This window comes from Orbilia oligospora (assembly GCF_000225545.1).
Source record: "Orbilia oligospora ATCC 24927 unplaced genomic scaffold scaffold00043, whole genome shotgun sequence".
NCBI lineage: Eukaryota > Fungi > Ascomycota > Orbiliomycetes > Orbiliales > Orbiliaceae > Orbilia > Orbilia oligospora.
Window position 1 is genome coordinate 1,291,596 of NW_011645600.1, and position 24,097 is coordinate 1,315,692.

At 45.6% G+C, this 24,097-nt stretch overlaps 6 protein-coding genes across 6 annotated transcripts; all 6 read left to right on the forward strand.

Annotated features, from left to right (window-relative positions):
- Positions 1-1,808: 1,808 nt before the first annotated feature.
- Positions 1,809-3,582, forward strand: AOL_s00043g397 (uncharacterized protein; the record flags this gene model as incomplete). Its single annotated transcript, XM_011120883.1, has 3 exons — positions 1,809-2,157; positions 2,277-2,471; positions 2,540-3,582. The coding sequence occupies 3 exons, from the start codon at positions 1,809-1,811 to the stop codon at positions 3,580-3,582; spliced, it is 1,587 nt and encodes a 528-aa protein (XP_011119185.1).
- Positions 3,583-4,714: 1,132 nt separating this feature from the next.
- AOL_s00043g398 (uncharacterized protein) lies at positions 4,715-5,746 on the forward strand (the record flags this gene model as incomplete). The annotated part of the gene is made up of 1 exon (XM_011120884.1): positions 4,715-5,746. The coding sequence occupies one exon, from the start codon at positions 4,715-4,717 to the stop codon at positions 5,744-5,746; it is 1,032 nt and encodes a 343-aa protein (XP_011119186.1).
- An 883-nt stretch (positions 5,747-6,629) lies between these two features.
- AOL_s00043g399 (uncharacterized protein) lies at positions 6,630-8,336 on the forward strand (the record flags this gene model as incomplete). Its single annotated transcript, XM_011120885.1, has 6 exons — positions 6,630-6,704; positions 6,787-6,805; positions 6,958-7,246; positions 7,334-7,998; positions 8,077-8,150; positions 8,220-8,336. The coding sequence occupies 6 exons, from the start codon at positions 6,630-6,632 to the stop codon at positions 8,334-8,336; spliced, it is 1,239 nt and encodes a 412-aa protein (XP_011119187.1).
- A 1,564-nt stretch (positions 8,337-9,900) lies between these two features.
- AOL_s00043g400 (uncharacterized protein) lies at positions 9,901-11,355 on the forward strand (the record flags this gene model as incomplete). The annotated part of the gene is made up of 2 exons (XM_011120886.1): positions 9,901-11,060; positions 11,130-11,355. The coding sequence occupies 2 exons, from the start codon at positions 9,901-9,903 to the stop codon at positions 11,353-11,355; spliced, it is 1,386 nt and encodes a 461-aa protein (XP_011119188.1).
- A 4,350-nt stretch (positions 11,356-15,705) lies between these two features.
- On the forward strand, positions 15,706-20,272 carry AOL_s00043g401 (uncharacterized protein; the record flags this gene model as incomplete). Its single annotated transcript, XM_011120887.1, has 5 exons — positions 15,706-15,842; positions 15,915-16,212; positions 16,281-19,416; positions 19,487-20,063; positions 20,134-20,272. 5 exons carry the CDS (start codon positions 15,706-15,708, stop codon positions 20,270-20,272), a joined length of 4,287 nt encoding a protein of 1,428 aa, XP_011119189.1.
- Positions 20,273-21,688: 1,416 nt separating this feature from the next.
- Positions 21,689-23,565, forward strand: AOL_s00043g402 (uncharacterized protein; the record flags this gene model as incomplete). The annotated part of the gene is made up of 2 exons (XM_011120888.1): positions 21,689-23,421; positions 23,484-23,565. The coding sequence occupies 2 exons, from the start codon at positions 21,689-21,691 to the stop codon at positions 23,563-23,565; spliced, it is 1,815 nt and encodes a 604-aa protein (XP_011119190.1).
- Between the last annotated feature and the right edge of the window lie 532 nt (positions 23,566-24,097).

The window sequence follows — 24,097 nt, forward strand, 5'->3', positions numbered from 1 at the left end:
AGATATGATAAGACATTGAAGCTGGGGGGGTTTTTGCAACCATACCTACGATTTTTCTCGCCGATTGACATATTTTTTTTTTAGCCTGGATCAAACAGCTTATGTAGGATATTAATTCTAAAGCATCATCCAGATATGAATGACGATTTTAAAGAGATGGAGGAATGCATTCTTGCGTCAAATAAGTACGAACGAGGCATCGTTGCCGGATATATAAGTTTGGGTATCAATCAGGCAATGATAGGGTCGCTGGAAGCTGCTTGAATATGTTAATTGGAACACTCAACCGAAAACGTTCCAAATCTATTGAAAGTACTGACCTCTAAAGATATAGCAAGTTAAGATACAATATACATATTAAATCACTGTAAGAATCAGCGATAATAGTAATATTGTACATTGTATATGTATATTACTTCGGGTATTCGATTCGCGGTTGAACGGGATATATTTGATTTCTGTTACTGATCAAACTCTGCAGCATATGATATGTCATAACTTCATATGACCATAAATATTCCGAATGAAAATACCTTTCCAGAAAATGTATTTGCCATCGCCCTACATGTATGTACATGTATATATTTTAGATTCGTCATGGACGTCAAATTCTTGCTTTTTGGCCTCCCGATAGCCGTCGATGGCCATCCAGTCGTACGCACCGGGTGGGGAAACGAGGGGCTGAGCAGCTGCAGGTGCCAAACAGATGGGAGTACCAGACCGGTCGACCTCGAAAGTCTAAATTATAATTCACGATCATAGACATCTACTACAACAGAACATACAAACCCCGAGACATCTGGTGAATCCAGTTTTTTTTTTTGACCGCGTAATCGATCCCGGATAATCCGGCCTCAGGCGATGTCGCTGGTCGGTATATGTACTGGACCGTTCCCTACCATCCCTTCCAGATGCCAGATGCTATCCGGATCCCCTGCACACTAAAGCTGGCAAGCCTGTTTCATCAGAACATTTGCGGAGGCCCCCTCATATTATCATTGCGCACTCACATTGGCTGAAAGACGCCAGCCCTGATTGTCATTTTCGATAGGGGCCCGTTCTCAGATATTGAAAAAATCCGAAGGATCAAAAGGCTATAGCTAGTATAGTAAATATAGCGGGTACCCAGTTGAGGCTCAATACTTACATACAAAGCTGGGTACTAGGTCTGCTCGCAATCCCATCTCATCTGCTTCAGTAAATTACGCCCTTCTCTCTTTCTCTCCCTCTCTCGCTCTCTCTTTTCATATCCTTTCTTTTATTCCCTCGTTCGCCGGTGGTGTTTTATTGTTTTTTTGCCAGGCCCAGTATTTGTTATCTCTCTCTCTCTCTTGTGTCTTACAGCCGGGGTCTTAAAGAATCGCATTGTTTGAATATTCGGATCCGAATTCGCATTTGTTCTACAGAATAGTAATTCTGCAGCCGGGATCAGTTGATTCCAGAAAGGAAATAGGAAATAGGCAATTGATACATTCCCGCAGCAAGCCTGTTGGTGTTTCCTGGTCAGCCTCTCCTATAACATAATATACCGACCGTACTAGTATCGATACAGCATCTGCCTTGGAGTCTTCCCCTGCTACATACCTGCATTCTACTTCGCATTCAGCTTTCGGGTACATATCGATAATCGAAATCAATCAATCCTTTTTCCATCCTTTCGATCTTTTTTCCTTTCCGTTTCATGCATCAAAAAGTCCTTTCGTTATAAGATATAACAGCCAATTGCAGCTGCAGAGGGAGGCTCAGACGGGTGTATAATCTCAAAGTGCGGCGTAGCACACGCATATACACAACAACACAAAATAACAATGCCGTCGCCATTACGGATATCCGCGGTCGCGACAACATTCCTGTTCCTATCAACGGCATGCCTTGGCTCGCAGTCAACCCCACAAAGGGCGCCGAAGGTCCTGTCGATGCCCTTCGCTCGACGGGAGGATGCCAGAACTCTCGATAAAGTCAAACGGGATTCGATTTCGGTCACTTTGGGTAATGCCCAGAGAGGCACCAGATCGATTGGTATCTATTACGTCAACACGACGATTGGAACTCCAGGTCAGACAATACAGCTGCAGTTGGATACCGGCTCTAGCGATCTGTGGATGTTCAGTGAAGAGGCTTGCAAAAGCGATGATGTAATGTGCCTTGGTGGTATCTGTGAGTTCTTCTCTTTCTTCATCTTCCTACTCATCCGTCTTCTCTCTCGTGGTTTGGGTTCATCCTTTGGGTTCCCTGATAAAACCAGCCTAGCTAATCCTTAAACTCCTTGTTTCTAGTCGATCCAGAGGAGTCGAGTACCTACGAACTGTTATACAACGGAGAATTCAATATCAGTTATGTAACACCTGGTTCTGGTGTCCATGGCGACTACATCCGCGACGATGTGCAGATGGCAGGGGCTGAAATAAAGGGATTGACAATGGGTCTGGCGAAGAGGGCAAAGCAGGTTCCCACTGGCATCATGGGAATTGGTATGTTGGCTATATAAGGACATGGCTGAATTGACTAAAGGAGGATTGATGGCTAATTAAAGTACTAGGTTATCGTGAAAACGAGGCTATCTTCGCTCAAACCGGCGGTCGAAATTCGTACCCGAACATCATCGATCTAATGGTCAACCAATCTCTCATCAATACTCGCGCTTATTCCCTCTATTTGGACGACAAAGATGCTGCTACTGGTAACATTCTTTTTGGCGGATACGATACTGAGAAATACTTTGGCGACTTGGCTCTACTTGATATCCAACCCGATGAGAACAGGATAATATCTAGCTTCATCGTCGCTTGGACTGGGTTTTCAATCACAACTGAAGGTGATGGAGAGGTCCCATTGACCACCCGCGACTTCGATCAGCCGGCATATCTGGATTCCGGAACCACCCTTACCGTCCTCCCTTCCCAAATCGCCAACCAACTTATCGACGCTGCCGGTGCCATCTACGACGAGTCGTCCGGTATCTACCTTGTCGCCTGCGACGTGGGAAATGCAAATGCCACTCTCAACTATCAATTCGGAGGCCCCAACGGTCCGACAATTAGAGTTCCTTTCGGTGAACTAGTCCTTCCAATTCGCGATTCTAATGGAGACTTCCTCCGAGCCGGTGGTATTCAATATTGCCTCTTCGGCATTAAGCCTGGCGATGTTGGCGATATTCTCCTCTTTGGCGACACTTTCCTAAGATCTGCTTATGTTGTCTACGATCTCGACGGCCAGAAAATCGGTATCGCTCAGGCCAATACCGATGCCACGGGTTCTAACATCGTGGAAATCACCGGACCGATCGTCTCTGCTGCCTCCACTATCGCGAACCAACCGACCGTTGCTGCCACCGCCACCTCAAGGAATGCTGGTATTGGTGGGTTCGAGACTGATATTGCAACTACCGGTCTATCCGGCCCTACCGGAACCTCAAACATTGGCTTCACTTTCGGACCAGATGGGGGGACAACCAACACAGCTTCAACCTCGCCGAATGGGGCCGCTGGTGTCGTTCCATCTTTCGATTTGGCTGCATTCGCTGTTATTATGGGCAGCATGGCGATGGCTTTACTTGGCAGCGGCTTGTTCGTTGCTTTGTAGAACTATATAGTATCATAGAGACCTTCAAGAGCTATAATCCTCGTTGCCTCTCTAATGTCTATACCGCATTCACTTTCTTTGTTTCACCGTCCTGAACGAGAAAAAAAGGACGAAGCTGTCTTTCATTCCTTTCACTTCTATTGTGTTATTATTATTGTTGAATCATTCTTTCCTTTCCTTCTACTTTTTAACGTCGATTGCATAGTGGGCTCTGTGCATATATATACACCCCGTCCTTTCCTTTTCACCATTGGTATTGTCTAATCCTTCCTCTTTTTTTCCTTTCCACTCTTGGTTGCAGCGAAGTTCAAAATGGCATTAAATACCTTCTCCCTTTTCCTTATCTCATCCAGACCTTTTTTTTTTTGGGATACGCATATACATCAACATCACCATCACCGCCACCATCATCACCACCACATCATCATGTGCATGGATTTCTCTGACATGATCTAAGCATTATATCCTGATTATTTTTTTGTATTATTATTATTATTGTTGTTAACGTCAACCTGGTAGCAAAGAGGCGACCTTTTTATGTTTCGATAGCGCGCGTTGGAGAAAAAAACAACCAGTTGTTTTATCAAACCGGCTACTTATATAGCATGATTAAAATCGAAGTAAATAGCAGAATTTCAGAACAGCAGCTTACTACGAAGCGGAATTAATTGATATCTTTTTCATAAGAATTACCTAATTTGTTTTGCTCGGTCACTTTTGGAGATTCAAAAGTTAATTTACTATGCGTTTGGGAAATTTAGGGCGTCGGTGTTCGCTTTGACCTACCTTTAGCTATCCTTTTAAGTAATTGAATCAAGACTTCGAAGAAGAAAAACATTGGTAGGGCGTGTCAACGAGACCGGTAGGGCGTGTATTGACAAAAGAGGGGCCGATGGTTGACAATATAACACGACCCTTCACGCTAACATTGCGGGGTCTATAGGTATAGACCAACACCGAATATTTAAATATCTCCTCAGAGAATATACCGTATTTTCTAATTCGATTTAAAATTTCAAATTTCAAATTTCAAAGGAAGAGAGAAGGAGAGAAGGAAAGAAGCGAAGCCGGGAAACTTAAAGGTCAAGTGTTACTGTCGAATACAATTCAATAACCGCCCAATATCAATATCATGGAACCACTCCCCCCACCGACCCCTCGACGCCGGGTCCTATTCCTCAAAACCTCAACCAAACCCCTCTCCCTCATGGACCCCAGCTACACCCTCCTCCTAGAAACACTTCACAAAAAGGGACTTGAAGTCGAAGAACGCATCTGGTATCCATCTCCAGAATCACTTACCCCCAAAGATCTAACCACGGCCTACCAATCAATAACCTTCCTCGCCTGCTGGGACTATAACCTGCATATCACCGAATTCCATAAATTCCTTGATGAAGTAATAACACCAATACAAAAATCTGGTATCAAAGTCGTTAATCCCGTGGAATTGATACGTTGGAATTCGAATAAAATATACTTAAAGGATTTACAGAACGATTTAGGGGTTGTTATACCTGATACTATATTTGTTGATACGACGGGTGGTGACAGTGGTGGTGAGATTCCGGGGTATCAAGATGTTATATTGAACCACCGAGGAGCGATGGGAAGTCATGGAGTGGTTATAAAACCTTCTGTCTCTGCATCGGCGAAGGAGACGCATCGAGTTCCCGATCTGAATTCTGGAGAATATGATCCATTGAAAGCACAGGCGAATTGGGCACAAGTATACGAATACGCCCGATCACTTTCATCATCAGTAAGAGTCATGATCCAAGCGTTCGAACCAGCGATCAAAAACGGGGAGTATTCTATCATCTTCTTAGGTGGGGAATACAGTCATACTATTCTAAAACGACCTGTGGAAACGGATTTTAGAGCTATTGAAGAGTATGGCGCTCGGATTGGCGAATTGGAGAGTTCGAAGGTTCCTGAAGAAGGGAAAGAGATTGGAAGGAGGGTTATAGAATATGTTAGGAGAAGGTTTGGGTATGGAGAGGATTGGAAGTTGGGGTATTTGAGACTGGATGGGGTGGGTAGGGATGATGGGACGTTTGTGGTTATTGAAGCGGAGATGTTGGAGCCTTATGTTTACCTTCATGTTGAGGGGGCGAAGGAAGGGTTAGAGAGGTTTTGTGGAGTTCTTGGGGGGTTGAATTGATGTCTAGAAGTTGCATGGTCCGTTGATTCCTGTGATATGAGCCAGCATGAGTAATTAGATCTTATAAATTAAGAAATTGGATGCTGTGTTGCCTGCCCTCTGTTGTTTTTTTTTGCTTAGGAAGGGGGGTTGTATGTATACGAATGTTGGGAATCGGCAGTGTCGAGATATGTCAAATTCCATAATATAATCGTCAAGTACAATACTTATCATGCAAAAAAATAAAATATAAAATAAAATAAAATAACTTATCAAACTACATATGTAAAGTCACCGTTCGATATGCACGATAACCAAGTTTCGACTGGGGTAATACGTAATTAATTGCCCAATGCCAATGGTTTGCGATACAAGATAGCGGTTCAAAACGGCCCCGCACGAAACCCACCCGCGCAAGCATGCTAAACTTCGGGATCCATGAATATACATACATGCATGCATACGCTGCATGGGGCATCAAGGCAGCCTACCGAGCTAAAGCTAGCGTCGAAAAGGTTCCATTCGATGAGGTTGCTAGGGTTTGTTGGCCGTAATCATTATCAATTGATCTTCTAGCCCGGCCGTGTCTAGGCATAGATACTACGGTGCGGGGTGCGTATACGTATTACTGTTGGATTCGATCCCGCATGTTCGTTAGGAATGTAGAAGTCATATCGCATAAGGCCGATACAAGCCGTGTCTACTGATTGAATTTGATTAGATATTCGGTGACTTTGAGGAGTACAAATACCCTGGACACTGGCCCTTTCTTTCTAAGCTTCCAATCGTAAATTTATCTAGATTTTTCAATTATTTCAATCAATAGTACTAATTACTATATATCTGCGATTTTATAAGGTTGAGACTAGATATTATACCCAAAGAGAAAATTTGAAAATTGAAGATGGGACTCAAGGAACTACGTTACGCCGCAAAAGTTGACTTGACGAAGGACCCTGCGACGCTCCCGTATTTACATGTAAGCCAAAGCTGGCCTTTAAACCCATTTCCCTTCCCTGCTAGGTCTAACCCATATTAACTACAATTACGAAATTCTATAGAACCGATGGCACCCTGATAGTATGTTCCATCCCTGACATTGAATTTTAGAAACCATGCAATGGTTGCCATATCAAGGCGATTTACTCGTATAAAACCTACTGCACGACCTCAATCTGAATTTGTGTTTCTATATCATGACTTCCATTCTAAAACTATTAATATTAATTTAGTCCCAAACTGCGGTACCATCAAGAATGGTGAAGTCGTCAAAATCGAATGCGTAGATTGGACCGGTGGACAAATCGGAAACAACGACAGCGCCGACGATGTAAAAAATGTCGACTTGACAAAAGTTCATTACCTTACTGGTCCCTTTGAAATTGAAACAGCAGAGCCAGGGGACGTTCTTGTTGTTGAAATTCAGGATGTCCAGCCCTTGCAGGATCAACCTTGGGGTTTCACTGGTATCTTTGCTAAGGAGAATGGTGGTGGGTTTTTGGATGATATGTATCCTAAAGCGTATGTTAATTACGGTTTATGAGTTTGAACGTTCTTGGCGATTGGTTGGGGGTAGATTGAATGGTGCTGATATGCTGAGCTTCTTAGTGCAAAGGCGATCTGGGACTTTGAAGGGATATTTTGCTCTTCTCGCCACATACCAGGTGTCCGTTTCGCTGGCCTTATCCATCCCGGTATCCTTGGATGTGCACCATCCCCAGAAGTCCTGTCAATTTGGAATAAGCGCGAATCAGAACTTATCACATCATGTTCTCACATGGATAGAGTTGTAGCTCTAGCCCCGCAGCCAGTCAATGTCCACGCTGGTACCGCATCCGGAGACCTAAAGTCTAAGATTGGACAAGAGGGCGCTCGAACAATCCCAGGAAGGCCGGAACATGGAGGTAATTGCGATATTAAAAATCTATCCCGAGGATCGAAGGTCTACCTCCCCGTCCATGTTCCAGGAGCAAAGTTCTCTGTCGGAGATCTTCACTTCTCGCAAGGTGATGGTGAAATTTCGTTCTGTGGGGCGATAGAGATGGCGGGGTGTATTACTATCAAATTTAGTGTGATGAAGAACGGAATGGCGGAACTTGGGATGAAAAGTCCAATTTATATCCCGGGTCCCGTGGAACCCCAGTTTGGGCCTGGGAGGTATATATACTTTGAAGGATTTTCGGTGGATGAGAATGGGAAGCAGCATTTTATGGATGCAACGGTGGCATATAGGCAGACATCGTTGAGGTGTATTGAGTATTTGAGAAGATACGGTGAGTAACTGACTGGTTAACCACCCGAGAAAGGGTATGGTATATATCTTGGTTGCTGATTAAGTCGATGAAACAAAGGTTACTCGGATTATCAAATCTATCTGTTGCTCTCCTGCGCACCGGTACAAGGGCATATAGCAGGGATAGTAGATGTGAGCATCTCCTCCAAACAACCCAATTGGCCAAGTTGTCGCAATGTCTTCTAACGTCAATGCTCGTAGATCCCTAACGCCTGTACCACGATGGGCCTGCCGATGGATATCTTTGATTTTGATATCTCACCTGGGGCGCCAGTTAAGAAACTTGACATGGGAACTTGCGCTTTTGCATCGGACTAGCACAATCCGGCGTAACTTAAGCCCAACTAAAGTTTGCAAAGGTCTGGGCTGAAATGGATCACAAGACTTGGAAGGGGAAGCGGCGAGGAAAATTTTGCACGGACCGCTTTGTTGAATGTGATTGTGGGAAGCTTTATCTGGGCGACATATGGACGTATTTCGAGATTTCATCTGCAAGAATAATTATTTAAAGAGCACTTGAATTCGAAGAAGCCGACTGTCTTGACCTTCATGCGTTGGTTCTGTGGTAATATAAGGGGGTGACACAAGATCCGCCATTTGGGTGATACCACAAAATCAACAACTGAAATATTTCATGTATCGTAAAGCTTTAATTATTAAATGCAATCATCAGGCTCCTGAAAATGGAAAGGACGCAAACCGGAACCCATTTCCACCCGCGCCTATGACGCGGCATTTGTCAAACCCGACATTGTCGGCAATAATTGCGAGAACGAATCATGGACATCTCGGATCCGAAGCGGAATGTCTGGACAATTTGCATTATAACTCGGCTATCGAGACATATCACGCCTTCGGGCCTTCCCGAATGGTCATATCGAGGCTCATATAAAACCATATCCATTGCGAAGTTTAATTAACACCTAGGCTGTTGAATACCAATGCTACCTTACCCTTGTACGACCATGCATGGATCTACTACCCTCCAGGGTGGTGAAATGCGTCTATGTGGTTTGAGACTTCCCTGTAAACGCTCATAAATGCCGAGTCGCATCAGATGAAGACCACCTTTTTGAAGATCTTTCGGAAGTAAGCGTAGGCAGCTGGAAATCTCAAATACAGAATTGGAAGCTCGGCACTTGATCATGTTTAACTTAAGTCTTAATGGATTTTATATAGGGGTTTGCTGGTAACTGACTGGGGTCTCATAAGGGTTATCCGGTCATTTACATAGAACTAAAGCTCGTATACAAAAAAATGCTCTTGAGTCTAAAATTATGAATGTTGTAGTCGAATACTCATGTGCAAAGGCCAACACTTTAAGCATATATAGCGAGACCACTCCGGAACCAAACGGATGTCATACACGTCGATCGTACCTGGGATCTCTCCACTTCGGCAGTATATACGTCTATGTCTGGTTTTCGTGATGTGAGTGTAAGACAACCAAGCCTTAACCGATATGTCAAGCTCTTGCTTGAATTGCTTGGTACGGTATTACGACCTCCAGCTGAGTAGATACTTATTATACCTTATTATAATAATATATTTCGGATCCAGATCATACTCACTTTTGCTTTTTTTTTTTGAATGGAAAAAAAAGGAGTTACGTGCATATCGGGAAGCCTATGTGGTTCGAGAGGCACAGTACGATAGGGGGCGGTCTTCTGCATTATTTTGATTAATTGACCCAGTATTTGAGCTAGGTAGAGCAAGGTTAGATGAAAACTCACGGTATATAAAGTCTTGAAATGACCCAACCGATATATGTCTTCGTTAGAAATTACCCTCCGAATCACAGTCCACTCTTATCCAGTTATCTTCAATCGGTAAGATCATTAGAAATAGGCTGACTGTACTGGATAATTATAACATCATCATCATGTGCTCTAATTCAAACTCAAAAGACAAGCTTCCTTTCGAAATAGTAAGCTCTCTTATACAATTTCGAAACAAAGACCATCAATTCTGGTGGGAAAGAACCGGAAGCCACCTTGCCGAGCTTCTTAAATATGCCGGATACACTTACTCAGAACAATACAACGAACTACTTTTCTATGCTCTGCATATAGTCCCAGAGCTTGGTCCATCACCAGACGAAACCGGGTATCTAAGATGGAGAAGCCCCCAGACTCCAGATGGGACACCTTTAGATCTCAGTTGGGAATGGGGCCTCGAAGGAAAAGGTGTTATACGAACATCTTTTGAACCTATCGGGCCACAGGCAGGGACGGAGATCGATCCTTTCAATCGGTACGAAACAGATGCCTGGATCAAATATCTCGATAATCAAGGGCTTGTCGTCGGCCTCGACCTAGATTGGTACAATCATTTTACTGAAAGGCTACTACCAAAGTCTCTGGAAGATGTTCAGATGACAGATAAGCTTAAATTCGAACTCGCACCGAAGGCCGGGACATTTGTTACCCGAGACATCGATCGATCAGGACCGATTGTTAAGTTATATATTTTCCCAGGGCTAAGAGCTCAGGAAGTTGGAGTTTCCAGTCTAGAAGTTGTCATGCAGGCAATTCGAAGTCTTCCACAGGCCCAATGCGAATCTCTCAATGTGGAGCCTTTATTAGACTATCTCAGCGATGCGGCGATAAAATGGGGAATGGAAACCGGTATATTCTCCTTCGATCTTACATCCCCGACGACATCTAGAATCAAGATATACACTCGAGCTCCAAATACCACAGCGGAATATCTCATGGACGCGCTTACACTTGGGGGGAGATACGATATATCAGAGTATAGTGCCGAAGCCCTCACAGATGTCAAGGATTTTTGGAAGATTTTTATTGGTGATGCACCAGGTGTTCTACCAACTGGGGGTGCCGAGCGAGCCGGCCCTGGGTTCTACTTTACAGTCAAGGCAGGGAAGCCAGCATCACCGAAAGTATATATTTCACCTATTTCATTTTGCAAGAACGATGCAGAAGTGCTGGTGAGGTTGCGGAAGTACTTTTCCACACGTCGGAATGCGGATAAAATGCTGCCTCAGATGGATAACTACGAGAAGGCTTTGAACAGTATATAGTAAGTTGGAGCAGGTCTCTAAGCTCCATTTTTCTAAGAACAAGACTAATTGTGATGGATATATAACAGTGGTTCTGAGCTTCTGAATGAACGCTGTGGTAGTCACTTCTATGTTAGCTGTGCATTACAGAAGGATCAGCTACGGGTCGTCACATATCTTTGTCCTCAGACCTTGGACCAAGAAATGAAGATCATTGAGAGACGCGAGAAAATGACACAGCCCTCGTTGCTTTCTAGGGTTCGAGATCTTCAAGGCCGGTTCTTGGAGTATTTTAGCATCGATAATGCATGGTAGAGATTGGAATGGTGATCCTATTATCAAGCTGTTAAATTGGTACGGTTGTCTGCTATCTATCAATATCATCTCAAGTTCCACACAGCGCCATTCTTACGACCATAAATCGTTTATAGGGTGTTTGAGAAATTTATACGAATGTGAGGCTAGGAATAAGAAAATTTTTCATATATACTTACGTTGGCGCCAGAAAACGGCTCAAGCCACCTGCAGTTGATGCGGGAAATAAGCTGTTGTGACAGTTGACATTTCGGATGCGGCTGATGGTTATAAAAACATACATCCAACTCTTCCCTGACTGGATGCAGTCTAGCGGAGTTAAAAGATAATATAGTATCTACCGGGAACGTCTGCTACTGGGTCTGGTCTAGGTAGTTTAGTTACGGTTTAGGGTCGACAAGCTGCTTTGCCAGCATTCAATCGCTTTTTCCATTAAGAACGCCAAAGGCTTCTGGACCCTACGAGGCTAGCTAGGAAATCGTCCTTTCTATTGTTGGCGCACGGGTCTGGATAGCGCCGTGGCGTATCGATTTTTGGTGGAACTTAAGCCTTGAAGTAAGAGCTCTCGCACCCGCATATATGCAGACACGTTATGAGTACATATATTGGCTTCATATGTGATATTCCGATAGATAGATAGGAAACATTTAGGATGTGAAGATGGTGGCGCACCCCCACGCCCTGTCGCAATCGCATTTGCAAATTTGGCTGCATGAAGTCCAAAACGATCAACCTGGTCACCTCTGCGGATGCAGATCTGTGTATTCAAGCTGCGGTATTAATATACACCTGGTAATTATTGTATAGGAAAACGCGTATTTATTTCAGCCTTACGGAATTGTTGGGATTTTTTTTTTTCCTGTGGATGTTGACATTTACAGATGCAGCTGGTGGCTCATGTCAAGGTCGATTGAGTCCAGCCGTCGGCGAATCTTTCAAATCCGTCGATTTCGTAAATTTGATGCGTTGTTCGTGTCCAATTTACAACAGATTGACTAACATTTACAAAACATCTAGACTGATGGAGACTACTAGCTACTCCAAGTCCGTCACTTGAAAGAACGAATAAAATCAGTCCACTTCAGCTAGCAGAACGCCAAAGCCAAGTGAAAGAGGATTAGCGAGTCATTGACTGAGGGGAGTTTTTATTTTTTTTCAGACCAAAGCGCTAAATCTGAGAATCTAGTATTTCAGCCGTCGCTTCTGTAACGAAAAATCTCCTTCAGAACTCACTAGGCTGAGGACTTTGATGCATTCGCCAGGGGGAAGGGAGGGTAGGGAGGATAGGGATTCTCCCATGCGACCGCATTGCATAAGCGATCCTTCTTTGCCAGCGAGGAGTCTCTTTTAAATTCCAAATTTGATCTGCCACAATTCATTCATGGCGAAAAAATCCCACCGGGAAAACTTTTTGCGCTTTTCTTGCAGACTAAGCCCGGTAGAGTATCCCGCCGTGGAAGGTTCAAAAGGGGCTATGATCTTCTTGAATCTTGGGGTTTTGCCAATGTGATATCGATAGAGATCGGATACAACTCCGAATCCTTACCTTCCCGATATCGCGGGCCAGGAGGCCGGATAACACGGAAGCAATAGAGAGGGATTCGAATCAATTGTATCAATTAAATCCAGACCGAGAGATACGCATGTATGTAAAATATCCCAACGTTCAGCCCCAGCCAAGGGATGGGTTTCCTGAGCGCGCCAGCTTTCATTTTCAGCCCGTAAGAAGGAATACACGTGCGATAACAATGACTGTTCATCCTGCAGTTGGGACACGGATGGTGGTTGAGGTTCCAAAACATCATTGGGCCTCTCAACCCACCACTGCGGTTCCGGTTGGTCCAACTTCACGCATGATTATGCATTGCTCAAAAGTGTGCTGTAAAGACGGAACAAGACTCTGGTGAAGCAGCCCTTGCTTGTGTAAAAATACACTTTCCCTAATTTCGCTTTGGTGAGATGACGTACAGCGCTTTGGTGTTGCGGCTTCAGATGGAGTTTGTGGTCCTTGGGGCCTTGCGCGGCCCCTTTATTCAGAGTCAATGGGAGCATGCCGTCGGGACCTCTAATTAGCGTTGGGACGGACATAGTCGCCCGCGTCACAGCAATTTCATATTCAAAAATAATAATCTTATTGCTAGCAGAGGAATCAGCGTGCAACTGCTTGGTGGGAAAAATTAAATCTGGAGGGAGATCCAAAACAGGGCGGATCTTGACCGGTGAAGCTATCTTCATATCGAGCCCTTGCAATTGATCCAGAGGGTAAAACTTAACAATAGATAGATGTGTGCAGATCAAAAGCAGGTCCTGATCCTGCAACTGGGGAAAAAGCAACCCTGAACCAGGTCTAACGAGAGACGAACCTTGATAACATTTCGTGTTATACATTATACTAGCATGCTACTATGTATCCTGCGCAGTCGCATCGCGCTGAGCTATAGAACCTTGTTCCATGGCCGTGGCGTTTGTAAAAGGAACTTACTATGTAGTATTATTCATATTCCTAAAATGCCATGTTTGTGTTCACTTTTTATAAAATTATGAAAGGAGCGCGAAAACATCACCTCAGGATCAGTTCATTGTCGGTACAGCATTCGCATTTTATAGTGATCGCAATCGCAAAAAGGATGCAGGCCTCTGCAGGAAGAATCCCGCCTTCCAATTGAGCCGAACAACTGGCAATCTTAACCCGAAATGCCTGTAAGGAAAATCAAAAGGTACTTTTTTTGTGCTGCATGGCAGGCGAAATACGATATCATCAATTACAATCAACTTCAAGCCCACTAGTTAATTTGGGTGGGTCCAACAATTGTAAGTACGGATAATCTATCCGGGCCCTATTTTCCCGGACTCGGGTCAAAGCCAACATTGTTTTATCAGAAAAACCAACATAACTTCATGATCATGTCTTTCTTGACGACATTCCATACAGCTGGGGCTGTTTAAATACTTTGTGGTATTGAGAGGCGAACGTATCTGCGCAGTAGAACGTTAACTGTCGATTTGGTATTTTACCCCTTTTACCAAAAAAGATAAGTGTTTTCCGTACCGGGTAGCCGAGTTTGTGTCTGGAGTACAGGCACCAAGGGAAAAAGCATTGTGGGACCGCCGTGGCTGCAGGTTCCCAGCCGAACAAAAGAGGAAAGAATCAAGGAGAATCTAGTCAAAAAACCAAGTGGATTGGAAAGTCTAGGAGGCTTTGTTTCGCCGTCTTAGGCAGGCTCCTTCTTTCTCGTCACCAGTGTGACGATGGCGGTAGGAAGGAGTTGGGAGTATTGCATGAACTCTGAAGTTCCTGCAGTTCCTGCTGAGCAACGTGCACGACTGGGTTCCTGGCACAGGGGGTCTAATTCAATTATTCTCTGCAAAAGCCGTGAGTGAGTGCATGGTTGGACTCAATGTTGAGCATCCGTTGACTTGGTCGACTCAACTCGCCCATGATATTATATTGATACCACCACGGATGGGGAACGTTGATTAGACTGAAAACCCCGTTTTTGATCTTGCTGGTCCGAGGATCGCGGGGGTTTATCTGCGGCTCAACAAGACTCGTGGTCTGATAGAATTAATTACGAAATTATAGCACGATAGTTGGATATTATCCTGACTGCATACTACTCCAGTAATATTAAATGGGCAGTGCCTTAACCCGGTGAGGATGGTCCCTGGTGGGACTAGGCCTTAGGGCGAATACCATTCCCCTGGCAAACGCTCGGCCCATGCAGGCGGTGGTGCCACGACCTATTTCTCCCGCCTGCAGGCCTGCCGAGACCCCCCATGGCGCCCTGGACTAAATTTCGAATCACTACGGAAGCAAGGAACGACAGAAGCACCTGTCTGATCCGTTGTAATTTGGGCCCATCGTGCTGTTTCTGGCCGAGCACGCCAAGTCAGAGCTGAAAGTCGCGCTGAATGATGGAGGCCGCCAAAAGTGCGAGCCCCCTGCTCGGAAACTGTCTGAGTATATGAGCTTTGGATCCCCTCCATCGCTCGTCGCGGGTCTCTTCTGCCTTTTTGCTTCTCGCCCACTTCTCGCCCATTGCCCCGTTATACGCACTTTGCGTAGTTTCACTCGTTCATAAATTTTCACAATCGGCTTCGTCGTCAATTCTATTTCGACTAGGTTGGCGAAGTTGTTCCGACGGGGTATTATACTTAATCGTAATTATTTTTTTATAATCGATCGGACACCAGCAGAAAAACGGCGTCGGTTTTGTTCATTTCTAACACGACAAATTACAACAATTTCAACGCGGGAATATAGACTTGGTGATACTTCTTAGCTTTTTCTTTTCTTTGGAGGGACCTAATGCAATAAATCTTTCATTCTGTACTTGCTTGTAATCGACTATGAAGTACCTTCGCTCTGCGGGCGGCCTGCTCGCCACGGCTTTGGCCGTTTTCAATTGGACTCCTCTAGTCTCGTCTCTGGGGGCTACGGATACAATCACCAGTTGTGGTGATAACTCGAGAGCATGTTACGAGACGTATGTTACCCTAACATATTAATACATTCAAAGTAGCTTTGAAGTCTCCTATGCTAACGAATGGGTCTTTAGAAATCACAACATGGACCCCGCGGTCGTTTCATCTAGTGCCTTTGGTCAACTGTGGAGGACGGCGCTCCCCGGAAACTACAGAAACCTAAATGTCAAAGAGCAGATGTTCGCTCAACCTCTAGTGTTCACACCAAACGGTGATGGTACGCAATACGTTTACGTATCGACCACTCAGAACAACGTCTATAAGATTAATGCCAAGACTGGTGATATTGTTGCCAGCCGTAATCTTGCTGTTCCTTTCTTGACCGCTGACCTCGACGGATGTTTGGATATCAACCCACATGTTGGAAATACTGTGCGTGTTAAAATTGTGGAATTGTGGAAAATGGCAGTTTTCTGACTTGCATTCTTATATAATTATAGGCTACTGGTGTTATCGATCCCGCGACGGAAACATGGTACTTGACTATCAAAACATACAGAGATCAAAGTGACGTTGAAAAGGGTCGCCTCAATGGTAGATATTTCATCTATGCTATTGATACGACCACTCTTAACGACAGACCGAACTTCCCTGTACCACTTGAGGATCTCGCCGCCAGAAACAACCCTAAGAGACTGTTCAAAGGTGGTAACCAACATCAACGCCCAGCCTTGATGCAGCACAATAATTTCATCTATGCCGGTTTCGCCTCCCATTGTGTCCAGTACAACTTCTCCGGTTGGTTGGTCGGATGGGAAAAGAGTTCCGGAGCCATCGTCGAAAGCTATGCTATGCAGGGTGGTCCTGAAAACATCAACATCAAAGGTGGTGGTATTTGGATGTCCGGTGGTGGTATTGCCTCCGATAACAAGGGCTCTATGTGGTTCGCGACTGGTAATGGTTATGCTTCCCAGCTGCATGGTACCCCCGTCCCTGGTAGACAACCTCCATCCGCTTTAGAAGAAGCTGCCGTTCATGCCACCATTCAGGAGGACGGCTCTATTGCTGTCGTCGACTTTTTCATGCCTTACGAAAAAGAGGCACTCGACGGTGCTGATCAAGATCTGGGAACATCCCCGCTTAACATATCTCCTTACAGCTGTCCAAATGTCCAACGTATCGGTGTTATCACAGGTAAAAACGGGAAAACCTATTTCCTCAACCTTGACAACTTGGGGGGTTACTGTATGAGTCCTACCAAGCAGGATGCTATTCTCGCCGTTTATCAGAACGAGAACTCAGTTTATTCCGGTGCTGGCTTCTATCCCTTGTCTGCCACTAGCGGGTATATCTACATCAACGTTATCCAATATCCCACTCGTGTCTTCCAATTCAGCTGCGATGCAAACGGAAACCCTCGATTTGTTCCAGTCGCCTACAGTACTGAGAAGAATGCTTACGTTCTTGGTGTCGGACACGGTACTACTACCTCCTTCCCAGGAAAGGCGAACAGTGGTCTTGTTTGGGTATCTGATGTCCAAGGATTCAATTTCCGTGTCTACAAGGCTGTTCCTGAAAACGGAATCATCCAAACTCTTCGAACCTTCTCTGTCCCTGGTGTAACCAAGTTCCAAAAGCCAGTGTTCGGTAATGGTATTGCCTATATCGGTACCAACCAGGGATTCATCTACGCATTTGGGTCACCAGTCAATTCTCCTTTCGAGTGCTCAGACCCATACGATTTTGGTACCACTGACATCGGCACCAAATCCGCCGCGAAGACTATTTCCTGCCGGGCTAAAATTGCCCTCCAGGTTACCAGTGCTGATCTCTCATCTGCCACCAACTTCGAGCTTGGTACCCTTCCCACTCTCCCGACTAATATCGCCGCTGGCTCAAACTTTACGTTTACGGCTTTCTTCAAGCCACAGTCTGTCAGATCGTTGACTGCTGACGTCTACCTCAACACCGTCAACAATGTCGTTGGATACTCTACCCAAGTTTCCGTCTCTTTGTCTGGTACCGGTCGTTCGCCCGCTGCTCTCTTGGCCATTCGCCCTGAAACTGTTACCTTCGCTGGTTACATCACTGGATCGTCTAACACTGGTGTCGACCAAACTTTCATCATTGCTAATGATGGTGACTCGCCGCTTACAGTCACCTCATATCAATTTTCCACTCAGTCTCCTACTGGCCCATGGGTTAACCCTGTCGTCAGTGGGAACACCCAGAAAGTCGGTCCGTTCACTTTCTACGACCTCCCAACGTCGGTGTCTGCAAATAGCGGCGCGGATGTGAACGTCAATTTCTACACTACCGTTTCGTCGTCCTATACCGTTTATGTCAAGGTAAACACTAGCGCCGGAAGCAAGACTGCCAGCATCTTAGCCACTGCTGCAGATCCACCAAAGGCCGTTGTCGAATTCGAGAGGCCGAATAACGGCGGATGGGCTCCATTTGACCCTAATGTTCCATTCTCGTTCGGTGATGTTCTTCAGCAGAACACAACCAATCTCAAGCTCCGTATCACAAACAATGGTGGACCAAATGCTGCCTCTCTCTCCATTACTGTCTCGAAGCCTCCTGTTGGTTCTGGCAGCATTGTTGGCGCCGTTAACGGTGTCGACCTCGGAGAGGGTGTTCTCATCCCGACAGGTCAATCCGAAACTGCTACTCTCTACTGTTCCGTCCCAAGGACCCAAGTTAACACTGATCCCTACAAGGGAACCGCTGTTTGGACCATGAACATCAACGATCCATCTTTCGGCAAGCAGACTTTCCAGTTTGAGTGCAATGCCATCTCCCAACAGTTTGGACCTCTGACAAACAGCACTACTGGTCTCTTCCGATATGTCGGTTGTGCAAAGGAGAACAACCCTGGCCGTCAGCTACAGTCTCAACTTTGGAGTAGGGACTCTAAAAACGCCAACCCTAACGACAACCAGGCCTGTATCACCGCCTGTTTTAATGCCGGATGGACATTCGCCGGTACTCAATACCACTCCGAATGTTGGTGCGGTAATACCGTTCCAAAGGATTTCGTCCCTGAGGGAGAGTGTAGCTTCGGATGCTCCTTGTCTGATTCCCAGACTTGTGGTGGTAATGGATTTTCTAATATCAATAATGGTGCCTTCATTTCCCTCTTCGCCAGGTCTGACAAGTACACCCCTGGTCAACAGCCTTCTGGAACGACGACAACGGCGGGACCAACATCGACTACCCCATCCCCGACTCAAACTGCCAACCCATCAGTTTATAAGGGCTTCGTTAACCAGGGATGTTATGCTCAACCTGGTGGTGATCGCGCTCTGCCTCAACTAATTGCGGCCAACTCATCTATGTACATCGAGATGTGTATTGATGCTGCTATCCAAAGGGGATTTACTCACTGCGGTGTCGAATACGGCCAGGAATGTTGGGCCGGGTCTTCCATTAGACCCCAGGCCACGCAGCTACCAATCGAACAGTGCAGCTTTGACTGTCCTGGAAATCCTGCAGAGAAATGCGGTGCTGGAAGCAAGTTCAATTACTACAAGTTTGACCCCGCCGCTGTCAGCTCTACTACGACCACGACGACGACAACTACTACAAGTTCGAGCAGCACGACTACACCAAGTTCTACGACTACTACTACGAGTAAGTCAAACCTTACATTTCTCACACCTTGAGAGGTATTTGAACGTGCAGACTAACATGTGTTTTTAAGCTACCACGACAACTTCGAGCCCAACGACTACGTCTAGCACGACCACCACTACCACCACCACTACGACGACGACGACATCGAGCGCAACCACGTCGAGCACAACTACACCAAGCGCGACTACATCAAGTGCGACTACATCAAGTGCGACTACATCAAGTGCAACCACATCAAGCGCAACCACATCAAGCGCAACTACGTCAAGCGCAACTACGTCAAGCACAACGACCACGACCACGACTACCACCACCACCACTAGCTCGAGGACGACCACTCCAAGCACGACGACTACAACAACCACTACGACAACGACATCACGAACTACGACACCAAGCACAACTGCAGCCACGACTACCACCACAACTACAACCACAAGACCACCTACGACAACTACAACAGCTGTCGTAGTGACGGGTAACCCTAGCACTGTTGGTGCCTTCACCACCATGGGCTGCTATAAGGAGCCTAGCGGTGTCCGCGCCATGCCAAATGCTTTATATGCGGATGACACCATGACGGTTGAGAAGTGTGCCATTGCTTGTGCTGCCTACAAATATTTCGGTCTCGAATACGGACGAGAGTAAGTTTCCATATATGATTTTCTCCAAGAGCGAATAGGGACATTGGCTAACGAATTTACTTAACAATAGATGTTGGTGCGGTAATGTCCTGAACGTGTCCCCAAGTGGTGGCCCTGTTCCAACGGGTGAATGCAGCTTCGCCTGCAAGGGTAACCTAGCCCAGAAGTGTGGTGCCGGAAACAGGCTTGACGCTTACGGGAAGCCGTAGATGTAATCGTTGAAGTTTCCTTGTCTGTGTAGTACTTTTTTTTTGTATTTGATGATTGGCTGGCTCTTTAGATCCCCATCGTGCATTACCATACGTATACCATATCATACCTAGTAACCTTTATACTGGCATATTTCTTATGTTCATATTATTATATTTCCTACTCTCGTTAGCCATCTTTTGGATTTGAACTTGCGCGTCTGCATTGCCGTTTGTCGGCCATATCCTCTTTATTATAACACTGGAAACAAAAGTAGAATAATTCTTTGGGCAGGGTATTAATGCTATATCACTACGAATTTCCAATGTTCCCCATAGGAGGGTCCTGGTACCAGCATATTTACAGAATATTGCTATTCTAAAGCACAGATGTGTGTCGGATGATTGATTGACCAGTCAGTATAATAGCCAAGGTTATATATCTGAATGAGAACGAATAGCTACCGTTTGCAGAATTATCGTCCCTTTCCGTGGTTTCCATTCCCGGATTAGCTATTCAAGTGCTTACTTTCTTAGGTTAAATATTTTATGCTAGTAGTTTGGAATTTTGGCAATTTGTAGGCAGCCCTGTTGGTTTGCAACGTTGGTGGTGGTGGTGGTGGTGGTTGAGATTGATTGTGTAGCAGCTCCCTCAGGTCTTCCTCCCCCCTCCTCCAGCTCCCCTTCATCCTCCTCCTCCTTCACCTCTTCAACCTCACTATCACCCATCACTTATCACTCATCACTCATCACCATTCTCAACCTCACCACCCCTTACCCCTCTCTCTGACTGGAAAGCGAACAGCAACAAAAGAGCATTCCTGCTGACAAACATCAATATCAACATCCCTGTTAACTAGTAGTGTTGGAGGTTGCTGGGTTGAACGATAGCGCAACATAGCTAGCACTCGTGCTCGTTCTCGGCATAACTAAGCACTTAATCGATAACATACATTATTATCCACCCAAACATACCATCCTCCTCGGCCGACCCTGTTCAGTCTAGAACCCCCCTCTTAGGCAATCTACAAACAAGACCACACCGTCTAAGGCACATCCCACAATCCCATCGTGGTAAGTAGTAATTATCATCTCTCCGATTCCCACTATATGTGCCATTGCAGCGTAGCCATCATCGTTACTTGCAAGTTCGACGGGTCTGTTATTAATCCGTTGTATAGTATTTTAGACCACGTCGGCCAGAACGAGGCAGTTTGAGGTACCGATCCTTCGAATATCGTCACGGTCACCCCGCATTCGATCCAAAGCACTCCTAAAACCAAAAACCCAACCGAGAAAGCTAATCTCACGTCCGGTTCCACTACCGCCAATTCGTTCTGTAATACATAATCCTACATACCCTACCTTACCTACCTGCCCTATCCCGGTCCGAATAATCTCAGCTAGATAGTTCGAGCTTCTAGCCAGCTTCGCAAAATGACTTCCTTCACCGAGAAAGGCAAAGGGAAGGAGACCGATGTAGACTACCTCCACTTCATCCCGGCGGAAATATGGCTCCAAATCTTCCAGTCTATGCATGACCTCCGCGATATCCACGGCCTTACAGTAGCTGCTCGAACATGCAAGAAATTCCGCGAATGGGCTATCCCGATCTTGTACTCTTCTGTCGGTCTTCAAACACACTGTCTCCAACTACAGCCACTCCCTCCCACCACCGGTAATGAAGTCGATGCCGCCAAAGAAGTTGAAGTCGATGAACCCATCGATCTCGGAAACCCGGCAGCCCGTCGAGATCGTGCTAAAAAGCGCTCAATGAACAGATATCACTCCAAGAACCTCCCACCACGTCACGCTGTCGGTATATTTCCAGTCCCTCGACCATATTGGTGTAACTACCGCTATATGAACGGGGTTACGACGGACGTAGATATTGTATCCGGATACTTCGACTCGGATCCAGAAGATAACCTCAAGCCGTTCGTTCAACACACGAGGACTGTCGTTATCACCAATGAGTGCCGCCACTCCGATTGCACAACGCTCACCATCGAACCTGTCATCCAGTTGGCCTCCATGAAGAAGCTCACCAGCTTCCGATACGCCATGTGTTGCTCCGACGACAACAGCTTGCTTGAGTCCATGCTCACCAAGCTTAATGATCCAACCCAGAAAACAGTGGCTATGCAGGAGCTTATCTTTGAGGATGTTTCTAGTGTTGATTGTCTCTACGCCAAGCTCCCACCGCTGAATAGCTCCCTGCTCCCGTCAGAACCTCTCGGGCCGGTCCTTTCCAACATCCGTACGCTCCACTTTCTCTGGCTTACTCGCCTGGAAACTGAGAAGCTTCGCAATCTTCTTTGGTGTGTCAAAGATACCCTCCGAGAGCTTGTAATTGCGGCCAAGCAGGGACTCTCTCCGTTTGATGTTTTTGATGGTTGGCAGGGCCAGGGAGAGGAGGACAAGAAGCTCAAGCTCACAACCATGGACATTACGTTCTTCATCGACCTTCCTAAGAAAGTCGAAGCTATAATGGCCGCCGTTGATATGCGTGTATTGGAAAACTTTGTCGTAAACACCTACCGACCTAGCGGTCTTCCAGCCTTTATTCTTGGCTTCATGGGTGACCACGCCGATGGTCAGATCTTGCTTCGTAACCTCAGGAGCTTGTGGATTGAAGAGCCTCTTTCAAACTACGAAGATGTTGGCATTTTCTGGGATAAGATCTGCCGTCTTCCCAAGATTCAAAGACTTGAGACCGAAATCGATAATAGGAGCCTCATTGCCCTCCACGATACCATGAAGGCGCAGGCAAAAACCCGACAAGGACTAAGTCTTAAGAAGCTTTACGTTACATTCACGGAGGAAGAGTACAAGAATCTCGAAGCATATCTCGATAATATCGATATGCGTCGAAAGAAGCTTAATGAGATGAAGAATGTCGGATTAACATACATCGGCTGCCATGAGCGATCCGCTCATGTCAACACCTACACGATGACGGATAAGACAGTCCAGCCATTCCAAGATGTCAACGATCTCAGCGCTTTCTTGGAGGTCCATAAGAACTATAAGAGCAACTTGGTTAATGAGTCGACTTATAACGAAGGAGATGAATTTGGTGGTGAAAGAATTGTTGTCAGCTTGAACGACAAGGAGATGAAGGCGATGAGAGAAGGTTTAGACGCTAGTGTTACATTGGCAAAACCGAAGTATGAAGCTTCTTTCCATGCCATTCTACATGTTCTGGAACTAATAACTTGTGAATTTATAGGGATTTCTTCGTCGCACATCCGTGGAATGGGCCGTATACCAAACTAGATCCCACCGGAACCCAGTGTATATGCGCTCTCTGATGGCCACATCTTACCAAACTCGGACACCGCCGGCTTTTTCCTTTCTCCCTCTGTTTTTACCGTTTTTACTTTTCGGGTTCATCGATATTTCTCATAGAGCCGAAGTTTCTTTTTGAAAGCTACCTAGCTATCCCGGATGGTCTAAGCAACTCGAAGATATACGGGAGGGGTTGGAACGGTAGCCTTTTCTTATCTCTTTTCCCTTCATGGACAAAACACAACATTGAAACAATGTTCTTCCCCCCACCCCCCTCATTTACTATTAATAGCAACTACGCAGTTATACGTTAGCGTTGATTTCTCGTTCGGTTTTCGTTTCTGCTGTTCTTTCCTTCTCTTCTGTATTCATGTGGGGTTGATGTTTCTGAAATTGAATCAAAATACCATTCATGAATTCATATCCTTTAGACCGAATAGATGATAATTAGTCTGGAGGACGCTGATGATAATGAAATCAACTTCACCTTGTCGAATTCTAGCGGGTTTATCCTAGGCTCGGTTCCGAAAAAGCTTAGCGCACCTCTGGCTGCAG